Source organism: Vipera ursinii (assembly GCF_947247035.1).
Source record: "Vipera ursinii genome assembly, chromosome: 3".
Classification (NCBI taxonomy): Eukaryota; Metazoa; Chordata; class Lepidosauria; order Squamata; family Viperidae; genus Vipera; species Vipera ursinii.
The window spans coordinates 62,037,035-62,054,690 of NC_139516.1; the positions used below are offsets into that span (position 1 = coordinate 62,037,035).

At 38.8% G+C, this 17,656-nt stretch overlaps 1 protein-coding gene across 5 annotated transcripts in view; it reads right to left on the reverse strand.

Moving 5' to 3' along the window:
• The window catches only part of CC2D1B (coiled-coil and C2 domain containing 1B), a 59,661-nt gene extending 45,259 nt beyond the window's left edge, over positions 1 to 14,402 (reverse strand). For 2 of the 5 annotated variants that reach the window (XR_014492012.1, XM_083358681.1), the window contains exons 1-10: positions 13,918 to 14,384; positions 12,698 to 12,821; positions 9,012 to 9,144; positions 8,733 to 8,833; positions 7,012 to 7,128; positions 5,328 to 5,459; positions 3,119 to 3,425; positions 2,812 to 2,936; positions 1,400 to 1,475; positions 139 to 249 (exon numbers count right to left, since the gene is read on the reverse strand). Coding sequence is in view for 4 of the 5 variants with exons in the window: in XM_083358681.1 (XP_083214807.1) it covers positions 139 to 249; positions 1,400 to 1,475; positions 2,812 to 2,936; positions 3,119 to 3,425; positions 5,328 to 5,459; positions 7,012 to 7,128; positions 8,733 to 8,833; positions 9,012 to 9,144; positions 12,698 to 12,763 (1,168 nt within the window). In the remaining variant the exon portion in view is untranslated. Of the gene's footprint in view, positions 1 to 138; positions 250 to 1,399; positions 1,476 to 2,811; positions 2,937 to 3,118; positions 3,426 to 5,327; positions 5,460 to 7,011; positions 7,129 to 8,732; positions 8,834 to 9,011; positions 9,145 to 12,697; positions 12,934 to 13,900 lie in introns of those variants that run through there. The other 3 variants (XM_083358683.1, XM_083358682.1, XM_083358684.1) reach the window with 3 other exon arrangements.
• Positions 14,403 to 17,656: the final 3,254 nt, after the last annotated feature.

Here is a 17,656-nt window from a genome sequence, read left to right on the forward strand (position 1 = left end):
AATTTTTTGCAACAGGTTTATTTTAAGGTTGCCCTTAAAGACAGCCATAACAACCATACCCACAATAATAAAGCAACTGTGTTTGTAATTTTAATAATATAACTAATTACAGAGTCATATCTTTAAGACACATCTCACCTGAATCTTCATAACCTTGAAAATCTGGTTTAGTTAGAAGCTGAGAATTTTCCACAGGTACAGATGGAGTTTGTATCGAGGGAGACTGCACATTTTCTGGACTTTCAAGTTCTGAAAAAGTGTTTATAAAGACCAAGAAAATATCTGGCTACATTTCATAATAACCCAGGAAATAGTGATCAATTCAGTTTAATTGGAGCACAATTTAGTAAGACCCCAACCAAACAATTCAGTGTTAAGAATACTACATATTAAAACAGCCTAGTAAGAGGTATCTACCAAGTATCTAAAAGTTCCCTTTAAATAAAACTAATTTTAATAATTTGTTGGCTGTCCAAGCAGCTACAACTCGACGGATGCAAAATAGAGGCAATGGCTTATATTTGTTTACTAGGAAAAAAAAGAAACGTATATTTGAAACAAAACAGAAATAAAGGCAAGTAATGAGCATGCTTGAGGTGCAAGATTACACAATCTTGTACTGAAAAATTCAAGGCATCCAGATTTAGGTTTAAGCATATCCATGAATAATAATGATACAAATGGTCAGCAAGAAAAACAGCATATAGGTGGTCCTTGACTTACTACCATAATGGAGCCCAAAAATTTCTGTTGTTAAGTGAGTTGAGCCCCATTTTACGACTTCTTTGCTACGGTGGTTAAGCAAATCATTGCAGTTGCTAAGTGAATTGTGTGGTTGTTATATGAATTTGGTTTTCCCCAATGACTTTGCTTGTTAAAAGCCAGCTGGGAAAGTTACAAATGGTGACCATATGACCCCAGGACAGTGCAACTGTGATAAATGCAGGCCAGTTGCTAGAGCCCGAATTGCTGCAACAGTTGTTAGTGTGAAAAATGGTCATAAGACTTTTTTCAGTGCCGTTGTAACTTTGAATGCTCACTAAATGAATGGTTGTAAGTTGATTAAGCAACATTAATCAGGTTCCAAAATAAGAGGCTTGGGAACCATGTAGTACTTTTTGCAAGTGTTTTAAGCACACATGTGCAATGTTTACAAAGTAACTTAATAAAACAGATGAAAAAAAAATCATATTTGCTTCCAGAGACAATTTTAGGTACTGGAAAACAAACTTTAAGGTCCTGGGAAATTTAAAACATGAAAATTCAGTGCCTCTATACTCTTGGGTTTGCATATCAGTGTATCAGAAGGTTTAGCTGCAAAGATGCCTACTGCCATTATTCGTATTTTATCCAATGAATTTTAATTTCTGTGTCAGCTGAAAAAGAAATTGTTTATTACCTTCCAGGGCAGGAGGCATATCCCTGAGGTCTACAGGCTGCCCATTATCCAAGGCTTCTATAACCAGGCTAAATTTCTGAAATATAAAAGTAAGGTCTCAGAAAGTTAAAGGATCTAATGTATTCTTTACCAAACAATTCACAAAGCAGTAATTTCACATAGGACCCCCAAATATTTTTAGAATCCTAAAAATCTACTTCTCAAGTTTCTAGTCTTCTGCAAGATAAAGATAATGCTTTAAAAAATCAAAACAAAAACAATATGGATTTTTTAAAACTCTATTGGCCTAAGTCTTATTTTTCTTCTTTCTGTGATACTGATCCTATAATTCATCTCCACCACAGGTACATATATCTTGTCTCCTAGAGTATCATTGTACTTGCAAACACTTCCTAATTAAATCAAGCCTAGATAAAGTGGGCAGCTGAAAGCTAAGTGACACACATATTTCTAATTTGGTTAAATTATTCTGACTCCATAACCTATTACTGTGTCTGAACACCAAAAAATAGATTTTCTAGTTCATGATTCTAACAGAGTTCTTATCCCATTGTGACTTTATTTTATTTATTTGATTTCTATAGCCACCCATCTCAACAAGTCATTCTGGGCAGTGTTCATCATACATCATCCTACAGTGGTTACTATTACATAATGAAGAAACAATTTTAAAGCTGGATTTACACACTGTGCTAAGTTATAATATAGTCTGATTGTAAAATCTCATAGAGTTTTGATTAAAGTTATTTGAAATAAACTGGACTAATGAATTAATTGTAGACGAGCAAAGATTGAGCAAATGATAGCTTAGTGAATGTGTGAACTCGGTTCTTGAATCACAATTATACATAGTTTTTGTTCAATTCCATAGTGGTTTTTGGAAAATGCTGAACATTTAGATATAATGGATACAAATCCTCAAGCCAGCTCCATTTCACATACTGTACTTAAGGAAATCCTTGGGATTTCAACAGCCATGTAACATAAACTTGCTTAGAGAAAATATTTTACTGCAGCATTCTCCAAGTCTCTGCTGTCCAGGGTTGTTGAATTACAATCCCAAACAGGTTGGATAGCCTATAAATCAATCAATCAAACAAACAAATCATTCTCAAATGGGAGAGAGGGGTTCTGTAATCTAGATCAGTGTTTCTCAACCTTGGCAACTTGAAGAGGTGTGGACTTCAACTCCCAGAATTCCCCAGCCAACATAACTGACTAGGTAATTCTGGGAGTTGAAGTCCATACCTCTTCAAGTTGCTAAGGATGAGAAACACTGGTCTAGATTATTTTAATATCTAGGGGACATCTGATTGTGGAAGTCAGGGAAGAATGTACTAAAGATTCAAAAGCCCAACACAAGTTCTGGTTTGATAAAGCTGCCTTGAATAATGAGAATAATGAAGCCTCACCTTCCCAGTCCTCATATATTCTTTTGCCTTCTCAAGATCACCTTTGTGTTTCGCTTTCAAGGCCGCTAATTTGTACTCCTTCTCTCTTGTCACAAGCAGTGCCCGTGTGTCAAGATGTTTGGAATCTGAACAACATAATAAAGTCAGCCAATAAAATATCTCCTATAAATATTTTCTATAGAATAACAATTTTTGGTCCTCGCCCCCACACCTGGGACAGAAAAGCAGTAACATGCTTTATTTTTGAACATCCTGTATACAGAATGGATTCCTGATTTTAAAAAAACCATCGACTAAAACTACTTACTGTTTTCCAAAGTAGCTTTTGTTCCCAGGGCATTTGTGTTTACATCCTGACCTTGGATAGCAGTTCTATTTACAGACAGCTGCTGATCACTGGGATCCGTTAATTTATGGGCTGCTGCAAGACCTTCTGTTCTTTCTTCCTCAGGTAATGTTACTTCATCTTGATCACTTGAGCTTTTAGGCAAGTCACTCTGAGGCATGGCCTGTGGCTCAGACGAAGAGCTCTTCCCAGATGCTACAGGGGGCGGCATTTCTTCTTCATTCACTTTTTTGCCATTCTTCAACGCAGTCAACATGGATTCCAGCGTCTAGCAACAATTGCAAGACAATGCCAAATGATAAGTGCAACATCCCTTTACAGATATCCTAATCAAGCTAATTCATGACAGACATACTGGCAACATATACTGCAGAGCAAACAAAAGAAACACGTATTTTAAAGCACCTCAAAATAACTGTAAAAATGTATAGTTACAAATAAAGGAAATTAACCAAACGTTACCATTCAGGATTTCATTACATGGAATCTAAACTGATGAAGATACTCTGTTGTATCTGCTTTAAGTTCTGATTTAGCCCTGAGGCAAGTATTGATTTGAATTGCTTCTGCTGGCACTCTCTGGAGCCATAAAATGTAAAAATAAATTTCCACACCAATGTGATTAAAAGTCTGCCCAGTGCCAGCATGTGCAGGATCTTAGCTCAAACTTTTTACATGATCAACTAGAAATTACATGCACTATAGGAATTCCAACTGGTAGATAAGGGTGAAATCAAGTACCGTACTGAAATCAATTACTAGCACCACCAATTTTTACAGCAACAACCAAACAAATGAAAACTATACATAGCAAGGCATTAACTGAAAGGCCTAGGAGTTACATCTCCAACCTGAACAGATACTTCAGACTGCTCTGTGAGATTCTCAATTTTCAACACTGTCTTGGGTCCTGGTACTGTATCAGAGTATGGACAACTAGGAAAACAGTCCCATTTTACATACAACCCATTTGTTGATGCATGATTATGTGGGCACACATGCAGGCAGTACTGGTCTCTCCATAGTACAGCCATGTAACACTTTGCTGCTTTGTGAATTTCACTGGCTCCCAGTTGGCTTCTGGGTGCAATTCAAGGTATTGATTGTCACCTTTAAAACCCTACAAGGCATGGAGCCAGATTACTTGCATGACTGCCTCTCCTCAATAGTTTCTGTCCATTCCAACAGATTAGGCAGAATAGCAAGCTCTGGGTCCCATCAATGCAACACTCACTGGGTGGGTGCTAGGAAGCATCCTTCTCTGTCATGGCACCTGCCTTGTGGACCAACTCTCCCTGTGATACAGGCAGTCCTAATCCTACTGACCTTCCAAAAGGCTCAAAAACTTGGCCATTTCCCTAGGCACCAGGGCTGGGGTGCAAAATGGAGCTCTGATCCATGTTGGCGGATCTGCTGTGTTGCTAGTGAGAATTTTTTGGTCTTTTTTATGTAATAGGTTGTGATTTTGTTTACCACCCAGAGTGTCTTTTATAGATATATAGAAATATAAATTTGTTAAGTAAATACATATTTACATAAATCATATCTTTGGGCTTTAAAGTACTAGTAATCAGAGGAAAGACATTTCCATTCTCTTCTCAGTTACATGTGCATCATTTCTCTGAATATATTCTCATGAACATAATTGGGATTAGCTAAATTATCACAAAATATAAATTGTAACATCAATTAAAGCAGAATGTTCTTTTTATAATGTAGTTTGTTTTATAATGTAGTTTGTGACACTTGGATAAAAATACCTATAAATTATTTGAATGCAAGACAAATGTTTAACATTTACCCACAACTAATTTTAGATTCTCTCTATTTTCCCCTATAGCCACTCTAATTCTTTTAAACATGGCCTATATTGTGCTTTTTACAATTATTTTTAAAGGTTAACTAAGTAGCCACAGAATTATTTATTAAATTTCGCTTTACTAAAGGAAAGTATAATTGAATAAATCATGGCCTAAGACAGTTCATTTTTATTTTATGCAACAAACATTAATTTATTCCCCCCCAAATTTAATCTGTACAAAATTATTACAAAATATGATTAGCATCTACATGCTGCTCTCTTCTCAGCATATTCTGTGGCACTCCTGGCTTCTTTGAACAATTCCTCCACAGGAAAAAATGTAGCACTTCCGTCAATAGTCCAACATACCTTGAGACCTCGCTCGTAACGTCGCACTTTGGCCTTCTCGCCGGCCTCTTTTGCATTCAGTACTGCTGTCTTGTAAATAGCTATCCTGTCTTCGACCGTTTTCTGCAATCCACTGGAAACAACGGGAGTCATCTGAAAGAAGAAAATATAAGAGAAATTAAGGAGACAAAAATAAGATCAAACAGGCCACTCAAGCATCTGTGCAAAACTGCTACTTCAGACATGGAAAAGCTTGGACATCAGACTTAAAACCAAATATCTTGAACAGAAGAGCATTTGTGTCTCAGCACCTCTGGGCCTTTTGCCCAGAGAAGCAGTAGAGAGGTGGGTGGAGTACCGCTGGAAATTATGCAGACACAAGGTAAATGCAGGCAGAACTTGAGAAATTGGAAGTCTCAGCCATTTCGGGTAATGGCTGACAGATAGTTATTTAGAGCAGAGATCTTCAACCTTTCCGGGCTCATGGCCCGGAGAGAAGGAAAGCAGGCTCCAAACTGGTGCGCACACATGCAAATGGGACATGTACTGGCGCAGCACTAGCAGCTCTATTCACGCATGCAGCATGCCTTGGTGTCGTGCGCATGTGTGAAGGGCCGTGTACCCCCCCCCACGGTGGCTAGCAACCCTATTCACGCACCAGCCAGCCATTTCCGTGGACAGGGCCGCAGCCCACAGGTTGGAGACCCCTGATTTAGAGTATAAAAGGACTATTTTCTCATGTAGAAATGAGGGTGCAAAACAGTTCTTAACATTATGTCTACTTGTAAAATTCTTTTCTTCTATGGGGAGAAAGAATATCCAACAGGCAAGCACTATATTCAGTCACCCAAGAAGAACCGGTAGCAATTACAAACACTCTGCCAAGAAACTGACAGCCTAAGTAAATATCAACATCACTGTTTACTCTCAAAACTGATAGCAAATATAACTCACGGGCTAAAAACCACTACTACCGTGTTTCCCCTAATGTTAAGACTCAGCCCAATAGTAAGCCCTAGCTTGATTTTTGGGGGTGGGCCTAATGTAAGACCTACTCCAAAACTAAGCCCTAGTTTTGGGGTGAGGCATACCCCTAAAAATCAAGCTAGGGCACGGGTGGGGGGGTGAAGCTGCAGGACGTTGCATGGCACTTCAGGCCAGCTCTGCTGGTCGCGCAGCACTTCAGGCCACTTCCACTGCTCACACAGAGCTTCGGGCCGCTTCTTTTGCTCGCAGTAGGAGGCCACACCGCAGAAACGGCCCAAAGAGCCAGGCAGTGTCCTGTTCAAAGAGAGAAGCAACCTGGGATTAAGGAGAAACTTCCTGACAGTGTGGACAATCAACCAGTGGAACAGCTTGCTTCCAGAAATCGTGGGCGCTCCATCACTGGAGATTTTTAAGAAGAGACTAGACAATCACCTGAGATATAGGTTCTCCTGCTTGAGCAGGGGGCTGGACTAGAAGACCTCCAAGGTCCCTTCCAGCTCTATTCCATTCTAAGGCAGAAATCTTTAAAAAAGGAACAGAAAACCTCATGCACTTCAGAAGTTTTGGGCTATAACTCAATTAGCCAAAGCCAATATGCCCAATGATTGAGAACAATGATCACTTTATCTAAGGATTGGGAATGTATTTATGATATGAATACATTGAACAATTTGGGGTAATACCAGATGATTATATTGTTCCTTTCAACCAGAATTACCTCTGTCTGCATATCAGTGTGCTGCTCTGTGGTTATAGGAGAAATTTCCATTGTTTCTGTGTCTTTCTCTCCGGTTTCTTCTCCATGTTCTTCTCCCAGGACTTCCTGTAACTCTGCCTAGAATAAGGACCATGGCAGTTATCACTACAAAATAAATATTTCTGTTCTACAGTTTAATGTAGCTTTTCCCAAACCTAGTGCTCCCTAATTCCTAGCAGGAAGGGGCAGTGTCAATACATGGAAATAAAAACTGTCTTAGGCGCCACTGATGAATTTCTGAAATAAAAAAATACTTTATTTCAGAAGTTATAAAAACCAATATTGATAAGAAATATCATATACAGGTGATCCTCAACTTACAACCATTAAGGGGCCATTTGAAGATACAATGGTCACTGGAAACATTGACATAAAACCTGCCCTCACACTTACAACCGCTGTAGCATCCCCATAGTCATGTGATCAAAAATCGTGTTGCTTGGCAACGGGTATGCATTTAGAATGATTGCAGCAGTCATTTGTGGCCTTCTGACAAGTAAAGTCCAGGGTAGGCAACCTTGTCTGTTTTATGACTTGTGGACTTCAACTCCCAGAATTCCTGAGATAGCATTCCTGAGTCATAAAACAGACAAGGTTGCCTACCCCTGAGCAAAGTCAATGGGGGAAGCCAGATTCATCTGATGACTGTATGATTCATTTAACAATGGCAGTCATCCACTTAATAACTGTGGCAAAAAGGTGCTAAAATCAGGCATGACTCACTTAAGCGCCTTGCTTAGCAACAGAAAATCTGATCCCAATTGTGGTTATAAGTCGAAGGTTATCTATAATATGCATGTTGTTAATTCCACTAGTTAAAAATTATTTTAGTTAAAACCTTGGGTTTGACATGGGAGGAATGGGAGAGGCATTCTGGAATTATTATTTTTTTCTAAGTTCAGGTAAAATGTATTATTTAAAGGTATCTAATACATTCTTCAATAAATTATGAAAATCTAGTCTAGGCTTTCAGTCACAGTAAAATTATGTCAATTTTTCTTCACAGAATCTTATCTTGACAAATATTTTAATGTGTTGTATACATATTATTATGGAAAAAAGCTCTAAAGAGCAGAAAGCACAACACTACTTGAAAATTTTCAACCCTTCTGCATCCTTACTAACTTCTGCAAAGACATGAAAGGGTAGCAAATTTTATTTCATATCATAAGATGGGTTTGCTTATTATGAAACCAACCAGAAATATGTCTTCTTAAAAAAAATCAAGAAATCATGCCTACATTTACTATTTCTAAAGCACACAGGATAATATATTTCTATTGTACACATCCATGCATATCCCTTCTGTCTTCTGATTCTCAAAAATACCATTTCAGAAGACTAATTTGATGTGAGATACTGTAGAACTGTTTTAATGTTATAGTTTAAAAACTAACCAGAATTTCTTGCATTTCCCTCTTAACACTCCTCAAAATGCAACATCTGAGGCAACAGAATACATATCAACATATGCCATCTTTCTTATAAGCATCCTGATACATTCTCAATGAATTGGGCTTCAATTCCCATAATGTTCCAACCAACACGACTGCTTTCTCTTCTGGCTGTGAAGTATAGGATTCAAATTTTAATGTTGCCTGAGAAAAATGGTATGAAATGATAGTTCCTCTTTAGAACTAGAGGAGAAAAAGCAGTCTTTCAGGAGACTCCCATATATATACCAAAAGTTCGGTATCTTCCTCCAGACCTTCATCCTCATCCTCATCCATGTCCTTCATGCACTCAGCAGCCAATTTTTCTATATGATCCATGGGCAAAGGGGCTGCAGAAAATTAAAACCAAGAAACCTTAAGGAAAGGAACTTAAAAGTTTATAGTTACAAAATGTAATTCCCATAAAAGAAAGGAAGAAGGGAAAGATGCACAAGACAGCAGTTAAAATACAGTTCCCAAGAAAATGGTTCTTAAGCTTGTCATGTTTTGTCAGCAGAATGTCCTCACCTTTTCCTTTTGGTTTGTTTTTTCCAGTAGGCAGATTTTCTCCAGTAATAGCTGCTAGCTCAGCTTCCAGATCCCCATCGTCTTCTAGATCCAGTACCATCTCTTCAGGCTTGAACTCTATAAAAAGGCCCAGCTGTTGACAGGAAAATAAGAACAGGAGAAGTATCCATGTTACACAAATGTCTACGCAAGATAAATTGGTAGCATTGCTTTAACCTGTTTCATCCAATACTGGTACAAATTTCAGGATCTCCGGTCCTTTCGCCGCGGCCTCAAAACACTCCTTTTCCATCAGGCTGACCTGGACTGACAGGGATTTTAATTATGTTTTTAATTTTTAACTTAATTTAAATTTATTCTACTGGGGCTATTAATTTAATTTTTTTTTTAATTCCATTTATATCCCGCCCTTCTCCAAAGACTCAGGGCAGCTTACAAGCTTAGCAGTAGCCTTCATTCTATGTATATGCCTGCTTATTAGGGCTTTCACACACACCCCAAGCGGCATTATTACAAAGTCAGCTTATTGCCCCCAATAATCTGGGTCCTCATTTTACCTACCTCGGAAGGATGGAAGGCTGAGTCAACCTTGAGTCTGGTGGGATGCGAACCTGCACTAATTGCAGGCAGCTGATGTTACTGAAGGAGGCATTAGCCCACTGCTCCACCAACTTTTGTATTATTGTATTTTATTGTTGTTAGCCGCCCTGAGTCCTTCGGGAGATAGGGCTGCATATAAGTCCCAATAATAAATAAATAATAACAAATACTATCTGCTTACAGAGTTCTATGACATTTTATAGTAGCATGAACTCTACATTGAGATTTGAAATATTTGATTTTTATCTTTTGGAACTACCGTATTCATCTGTGCCCAAACTAAATCATATACTAAAGTTCTGCTTAAAATGTATTTAATTTTTAAACACCTTTCTCCATTTTAAGCTTATATAGTTTTTTGTAAATATTGAAATAATGGAATAAAGGAAATAGTTAAAACGGTTAAGATAGTGTCTGGTTTTCTGAAGTATACGTTAGATGACAGGTAACATATGTTAATAGTGACCTTCCTTCTAGGAACAAAAAGTGATGTATACTTTTCTTCTCCAATTATATTCTGTGAGGTACACCTTAAACTAAGAGACAATATTTGACCCAAAATTATCCATTTACGGCAAGTGGCAATTTGTGCTTAAAGTTCTCGGATTCTCCAGTCCAATGTTCCTTAAACTGAAAGGGGTTCTTATGAGCTTGTTCCACTCTGCTACCAAGTCATTGTTGCTCATGGCATTCTGTGTGTGTATAGAGGGTGTTGGTGTTTTGCTTCAATTATTTCTCTTTTCAATTATTCAGAGCAAGAAGCAAAACCAGTTTGACTTTCATTAAGAGCTTGTACTCTGTGTCTGGGAGTCCCAAACTTAACAACTCTGTCTAAGGTCTCTTCCTTCTCAAATTCTGGACTAAAAGGTATCTGTTCCAAGTGGAAAATTTGTGTAACATAATTTCCTTCATTTTGCTAAGAGCTTAGTATTTCTTTTAAAATTCCATTACTTCCCACTTATATAATGAATATAATGACCAACCGCTGAGAGCACCAAGGACTCCTCACAAAAGAGAGAATGGAAGAAATGTGACCGTGAGATTTACCCTGGTTTATTCTCATACATGCTATGATTTGGCACCCAGTCCAAAATGTACCATGAAATACCGATTTTTTTTTACTTGAGTCTACTATATTATATAAAGCAAAGAGAATAAGACGACTATCAGTTTACTTCCTGGGACCACAAAGGGAAAGGAAGTTCAGAAATACATTTTGTAGTTAACATTTTACAAAGCACTACTTGTACTAAGTCAACCCAACACTCCTGTGTGTTCTGGAAACACACAAAAGTATCTGCCTTTGGAACTCAACAATAAGGCAATTGACCCAAATGCTCCTGTTGGGCCCAGACTTCTTTCATTATGGCAAAGGACAGAGATAAGCTATTCTCCATATGCCGGGACTACAATTTCCACAGAGTTAATGGGAATTAGTTATTCACATTCTATGAAATTATTTATAATATAAACAGTCTAACTTCCATTCATTTTTAACATTTGTATTTTAAGTAAAAATAAAAATGCCAAGTTTAGGAAACTTCACTCCTAAATAGTAGAGGTTTTATTTTTTTTAAAAAACAGCTAAGAGAAATTCTTGGCATGAATAGCCAATATAATAGCTTCAATCTGGACTAATTATGCTGATCAAAATCCAAATGCCGAGTTAAGCACACTTCCATTTATTAATTCGACGTTCTTAAATTAGTGTCTATTGTTTCTCTAAAGATTACAAATTGTTTATTTCCTTGTTTTAAGTTTGCATTAAGAGTATGTCTTCCTGTTTTCTTATTAAAGTTTAAAAACTCTCTATGAGTAGAAGATTTATCTCCCCCCTGCTACTTTACTCTCAGCTTGGGTGCATAGCATTTTTTAAAATCATGTCTATCGAAAGGATGAAAATTAACTATTCTCTTCATTTCCTCTTTCATCAGATCAGATTCAATAACACTTGAGAATTTTTACTTTCCCCTGTAGTAATACTCATTAATATGGCTATTTGTTCTGTTTGTCCCACTCAAAACAGGCTATGCTATGACTATAATTTGTCCCAAATTGCATAAAACATCAGAGGTACTTTACCCATTAAAGTATCCACATATATTGCAAGGCAGTTTAGAAAGCTGCTTTGAACTGGAATTGGTTTCTAAGCAGCCACAAGTTTCTTGCAAAAACCGTAACTGCTTTAATGAGTCAAAGAGAGGTGTTTTTCCCCCTTTAGCTGCACATTATGAACAACTGTATTGCATACTGTATAACAAATATAAAAAAAACCTGAAAGATTTGATTTCACAGGTGCATTGTTTCAGGCATTTTTAAAAATCCTTTCCATACTGATTATTTAAGTACTTTGTTTTTCTAAAGAACTGATCAATTTAGTTCCACTAATTTATTACATCAGGCAGCTATAGTCAAATCTCTATAAAATAGCTGGCATTTATGTAGATAATAAAGGCAATCACCACCTTAGTGGCATTAGTAGCAACTATTATCAGCTATGACATTTATGAAAACAAAGAATACATTTAAATCAGTAATTGTCAATCTTTCAGTATTTTTTCCATATTTTAAAGAACATACTCCCCTTGAAATTAGCAAGTATACCTATTTTCCCAAGATTCCCAATAAACCTTTAAAAAATTCTGATAAGAATCTAAGATCCTTTATAAGAAAATAACTCAGACCACTCCACAATTCCTAACAAGAGAAAATGCTATTGCAAATCAATTCCTAGGCTTTGGTCAGATTTGATTTGGATCTAAGAAAACCTGAAATTGCAAAAGGCTGGATGGATGGACCTCAGTTAGTGTGTCTCTCCTACCAGTATGTAAACTTCTAATCAAATGGTGGATTATTGAAGAAAGTTCTCCTTCTCAAAATGTGAGGACCTCTGAGTCATCTCTAAGTTACAGTTTAAAAACCACACTCTGTGTAAAGGGAATCAGCCTTAACTGATAGATAGCAAAAGGGACTAAGACAGGGGTAGGCAACCTTGGCTATGCTGGCTCAAGAATTCTGGGAGTTGAAGTCCATGAGTCATAAAAGAGCCAAGGTTGCCTACCCCTGGACTAAGAGATGAAACATACCTGTTTTGCAGCGGCTCCTGCCTGAGCCCTGGCCTGGGGGCTTTTTCTCGGTCTTCTACCAGGCATGCTGGTTCACCAACAGCCAACAAAGCCAGGTTACAGAATCCAGAAAGTTAAAAATTACCTGCAGATGAGCAAGGTATATTTGAAAGAACACCATACTGTACAGACATTCCCATTTTTTTTAAAAAAAACATGAGCATCTTGACTGAAAAAAAGTCACCAAGATACTAGACTGCTGCCACTCCCACTTGTAGACCTTAATTCTAAAACATACACCTTATTAACTCTATTTTCCTAATCATAATACAAGCAGAGATGTACATCGTTGCTTCTGGAAGATACTTATGGCTCAGATTTTCTTCTTCTAATAAAGATAGAAAGCCAGATTTAAGATCATGATCACAAAACAAACCCTAAAACAAAAGAAAACTCCCACACTCCGACCTGTTTACAAATCTAACGAGTAGTATGGACTGGGATACTTTCAGCCCTTGAGGATTGGGGAGCGGGCAGTCAGAAGTAAGACTACACTTCAACAGCAGAACCTCTTTGTTTAGGTGTTAAGAACTCAGGTCAATCAATGTCAGAACGCCTTATTTAAAAAACCTAGAACCCCAATGGCCAGTATATAGCAGGGTCTTGGTTTTCTGTAGGCAGTAGGAAGCAAACATTCAGTTACCTCCACAGAGGCATCACCAGGTTACTTTTAAAGAAATGCTGGTCTTCACCTTGCATAATTCTCTGTGTCAGTTTGGAGATTATGGCCACCGAAATCCAAAAGGCAGCGGGTTCTAAGGAATTGTTTTAATTGTTTTTAATTTTTTGCATTCATGGTTTTAACTGCCCTGTAAACCGCCCTGAGTCCTACGGGAATAGGGCGGGATACAAATCAATCAATCAATCTATCTATCTATCTATCTATCTATCTATCTATCTATCTATCTATCATCTATCTATCTATCCATCCATCCATCCATCCATCCATCCATCCATCCATCCATCCATCCATCCATCTATCTATCTATCTATCTAAATAAATTGCTTATCATGGCCCAAATCAGTTCCAAAGTCATTTGGGGCCCCTTAACCCCAACACACACACACCCGCCAGACCATCCTGAAAGCAGGAGGCCCACTTGCCGTCTACACGGAAGACAAGAGCCGAGTTCAAGCAGCTTGACGTGCCCTGCCCACTCCCACCTGAATCACGAGCCTACCAGATGACTGGCACCTGGGAAACAACCATCCGTGTCTTCTCGAGAGGCAGAGCCTTCCCTATCAGCTGAGCTCAAGAACACAGGCCGATTTCAGGAGGACGCTTTCAGATGCACTCAGCCAAGTGCACGCATGTGTGAATCCACACACCCGGTACAGAGGTTCCACCCGAGAGAGAGAGAGATTCAGCAGCCAGCCAGGGCTAAGCCTTAAGCCTTTCAGAGCAAACCCAAGAGCAGAGGAGGGCTGCTGCTTTCGATTCATAACAAACCTTCCCACCGAGGAGGAGCAGGAAGAGGAGGAGGGGGAGGGAGATGGCAACTGCTTTCTCTCGGGCTCCAGGGAGATGAGAAGGCGCCCTATCTCCCTTCCGCCCAGACAAGCGGCCCCGGAGGCAAGGCTCCACCTCCTGCCGCAGCCGACGGGGCTGCCCAGCGGACCAGGCAAAGGCCCCGGCCAGACGCGCGCTTTCCCCCTCCTACTTCGGACTCAGCTTGGGGCTGCACCAAGGGGCCCCGCAACGCGCAGGCGCGGAGGTTTATTCATTTTTAGAGAGCGAGATGGAGGCGCCGGAGTGGGCGGAGCCTGAGCGCGCGTGGCCAAACAGGGTACGGTAATAATTGACTCCGAGGCCAAAGGACGACGGAAAGAAGGGGCGGGGGGGAGGGGGAAGCAGGGGCGTGGCCGAGGTCTTGTGCCTTTCGGTGAGGTAAACCAGCGTTTTCCAACCTTAGGAACTTGAAGATGCGTGGACTTCAACTCCCAGAATTCCCCAGCCAGCTATGCTGGCTGGGGAATTCTGGGAGTTGAAGTCCACGCATCTTCAAGTTCCTAAGGTTGGAAAACGCTGAGGTAAACGTGCCGCTGTAGCTCACCCTTCCCGACCTCCAGATGTTTTGGACTTCAACTCCCATCGTCCTCCAGCCGAAATAGGGGTTATGGGAGTTGGTCGAAAAGAGCTAGAGCAGGCCAGGTTGGGGAAAATAGTTATGAGTGCTTTTTATGCTTCTAGAATTATTTAGCAACTGTGTTTGATTTATTTATTTTTTTAATGGTATTTCTGCCGCAGAGCCGGAATTTGGTCTGAACAGCCACTTCTGAGACTTCTCAGACCGCTTCTAAAAAAATATCTACTCAAAATTAGGCTCTTCTAGGCCCAGAATTGGTAAGGCCGTAAGATTACTATGGTTGCTGTTTCAGGCTTGTCTTAAATACAAGCAACCCTAGATCTTATCTTGTAATGGAAACTGGCTTTTTCTGACTTGAGTTTATCGTTGCAGTGAGAATTCAGCCCAAATGATGCTTTTGATCCTCTCTCCTATTTTCTTCAGGATACACCCTGGATTTGTTGCATTCTTCATTGGGTTGTGTTAAATCATAATGTAACTTTAAGTATATACGCTGCATACTGTATATGTACAGTATCAAGCCATCCACAATGGCTGCAGGGCAGGTTTTATGAAGCATTAAATTTTTAATAATTTTGTTAGATGATGGTTTCCAGGTAATGCAACGGCTCACGACAAATGCAGATAACTGCTGGAAGCTATAGTTCAACAATGTAAGGAGGGCCATAGAATTCTTTATTTCATATTATATTATTCAATATGCATGTGAAACCATGGATGAATGAATCACCAATTTGCCCACAATCCATATCTTTCTCTTTTCCCCCTCCCTGTTAAATATAGGTGGTGGTGTTAGTTGCAGTCATTTCCAACCCATTGGGACCCCATGGACAATGTTCCTCCAGGCCTTCCTGTCCTCTACCATCTTCTGGAGTCCATTTAAGCTCACGCCTACTGCTTCAGTGACTCCATCCAGCCACCTCATTCTGTCGTCCCCTTCTTCTCTTGCCCTCAACCTTTCCCAGCATTAGGCTCTTCTCCAGTGAGTCCTTCCTTCTCATTAGGTGGCCAAAGTATGAGTTTCAACTTCAGGATCTGGCCTTCTAAAGAGCAGTCAGGGTTGATCTCCTCTAGGACTGACCGGTTTGAATGCCTTGCAGTCCATGGGACTCACAGGAGTCTTCTCCAGCACCATAGTTCAAAGGCCTTAATTCTTTGGCGCTCTAAATATAGGTAAGAGTGCCAAATTCATGTTCCTAATGTGGTTTCTGTAATTTTAGGTTAGCATGATTGTGTTAATTGAATAGATGCTTTGTAGTTTATGACTTTTAAACCAAGAAATTAAGGTTTTTCAACAATTCATAGTTAATGAATAACCAGTGACTGAGACAATAATGTACTGGATGATGACTAATAATCAGAACTGATATTAAAATGATCCTATTTGAATGGAGTGAAACCTAGGTTGAAATAGACTATACTTTTCTCTAAAGATCGTAACATAATGGTTGATCCAAGAACAGGCTGTTTCATTTTTTTAAATGGATGGAAAGTAATTTCATCATCTCTTGGATTACTTCAGTGCTTTATAAACAGAATTGCCTAGGTCAGGGGTGTCAAACTTGCAACGTCGCGTGACACAACTTTTGTGCCATTGCAGGCAATGGGGTGGGCATGGTTTTGCTATGATGCATCTGGCCCGCAGGCCGGCAGTTTGACACCCTCGGCCTAGGAGCTTAAACTGCTTCCACATTAGGCCAGCATGTTTGTTTCCTGAAATTAGTAGATATTATGTTTTGTTATTTGCATTAGTTATCAGTCTGTTTTCATAATCAAAATCCTGATATTACATTTAAACATTCTAAATATGTTACTCAAAAATGTATTATTTCCTGTACTTAAAGTGTTTTGAAGAGGAAGCACTTTGTTGTATGTTTTCTCCAAGAGTTATTGGGTGTTTCCATGCTTGGTAACTTTTATTTTCCTAGCTTATTTTAAAATGCAGTTAAAAATTTCCATCACCCCATCAGCCTTTTTTAATTTAGTTTTTTTGTCTATTTTTTCTATAGAAATGTGCATGAAATGAAAAGCTTTTTTTTTTCAAAATTCAGAAACAATTACGTGCTGGAAGTTCTACCAAACAATTTTGGATCAGCCACAACTTAACAGAAATAAAACCTGAATATTTACTAGGTTGTTCTGGGTTTGGGCCAAAGAAATTCAGGGAATTACAGGTTGCACTACCATCTGTTGATCATACTACATAGAAAAAACATTTCAAGTTTAATTCAAATATAAAGCAAATCAGGATTGGATGAACAGTACTTCTGGAAATGATATGTTTCTTTTCTCTACTTTCTAGCTTTGATTTATTAAAGTTTTCCATATTCCCCATATTTCAGTTGATAAACTCTTTTTTTACTTCTGTTCAATTGCATCCAGTTCTTGAAGTCTGCCTGGACAAGTCCCACAGTTTTCTTGGCAAGGTTTTTCAGTAGTAGTTTGCCTTACCTCTTTCCTAGGGCTGAGTGAAAGTGACTGGCCCACGTTCACCCAATTGGCTTTGTGCCTAAGGCAGGACTAGAATTTGTGGTCTCCTGGTTTCTAGCTTGAAGCCTTAACCACTGACTACACCAAACTTTAAATTACTATTAGCATTTTCTTTCCAGCTAAAATTATAAATAGGTTTGCAATAATCAAAACGGGTTAAGCATACTTAGTAAGCTTTTGAAAAGCAGTTGAAGGAGGTACTTTACAAAGTATGATTATCATGAACAAAACACTATTTTTCAAAATATTAAAACAACTGTGATTGATTATTTGCACTGCTGCTTAAAGACTATCACCATCTGTGCAGTACTTTTGCTGGGACCTCTAGAAGATAGAGGCTTAG